The 1,069-nt window shown below is 39.7% G+C and overlaps 1 protein-coding gene across 1 annotated transcript in view; it reads left to right on the forward strand.

Annotated features, from left to right (window-relative positions):
- The window catches only part of LOC107550172 (mucin-5AC-like), a 17,338-nt gene that overhangs the window by 12,417 nt on the left and 3,852 nt on the right, over positions 1–1,069 (forward strand). The window contains exons 8-11 of the mRNA XM_016231409.1: positions 57–236; positions 356–595; positions 679–835; positions 926–1,054. Coding sequence (XP_016086895.1) covers positions 57–236; positions 356–595; positions 679–835; positions 926–1,054 — 706 coding nt within the window. The remainder of the gene's footprint in view (positions 1–56; positions 237–355; positions 596–678; positions 836–925; positions 1,055–1,069) is intronic.

Consider the following 1,069-nt stretch of genomic DNA (forward strand, 5'->3'; position numbering starts at 1 on the left):
TATATATATATATATATCACAGGTGCCTGATAAATACATGCATTTTCTTCTTTTAGAACAAGGAGGTCAAATTGACAGATGGAGGTTATCAGATTCTTCACAGAGATGGGGGAGTGGACATTCCTTACCAAATCTTGATAAGAGGAATATACATGGTCATTGAGGCAAATAATGGACTAATTGTCATGTGGGACCAGAGGGCAAATATGTTCATCAAACTCAGTCCAAACTTTAAGGTGAGAAATACATCTAAAGTGATGTATCATTGAATAGCTGCCTCAGAGACCACAGTGTATTGTTTAGATTGAGTTGTCTTGAAAGGCTGTTAGTTAACATGCTTCTTGTTCTGTCACAGGGTGCTGTTTGTGGTCTTTGCGGGAACTTTGATGGGAACTCAAACAACGACTTCATGTTGAGAAGTCAGGAGGTGGTAGTTAAACCCTTGGACTTTGGAAACGATTGGAAAGAGTCTAATAGCTGTCCTGTTACTATGGAAATGAGAAATCCCTGCTCAAATAACCCTTACAGGAAATCATGGGCTCAGAAAGAATGTAGTATCATTACGAGTGGAGTTTTTACAACATGTCATTCTCAAGTAAGTTAACATGCAGCATGGTGAGCTTGTACAATACCCTGTTGTTCTCGTATGTATGATCGAATTGCATTTTTCTTATTAAGGTGGATCCCAATCATTTTTATGATGCTTGTGTGAGAGACTCATGTGCTTGTGATAGCGGTGGGGATCATGACTGTTTGTGTGCTGCTGTAGCAGCGTATGCACAAGCCTGTAATGAGGCTGGAGCCTGCGTTGCCTGGAGAACACCTAAAATATGCCGTGAGACACTGTTAATTTTCTTAGTTTAATTTGAATCACTGAAAGAGACAATCAAAAAAAATTTGATTGAAATTATTTTTCCTCTTACAGCGTTGTTCTGTGATTATTACAATGCTCCTGGCAAATGTGAGTGGCAGTACAAACCTTGCGGAGCTCCTTGTCTGCAGACCTGCAGAAATCCAACTGGGCAGTGCTCAAGTCAGATACTAGCACTTGAAGGTAAAACAAAAAAAA

Source organism: Sinocyclocheilus grahami, unplaced genomic scaffold (genome assembly GCF_001515645.1).
Source record: "Sinocyclocheilus grahami isolate Dianchi unplaced genomic scaffold, SAMN03320097.WGS_v1.1 scaffold390.1, whole genome shotgun sequence".
In the NCBI taxonomy this organism is placed as follows: Eukaryota; Metazoa; Chordata; class Actinopteri; order Cypriniformes; family Cyprinidae; genus Sinocyclocheilus; species Sinocyclocheilus grahami.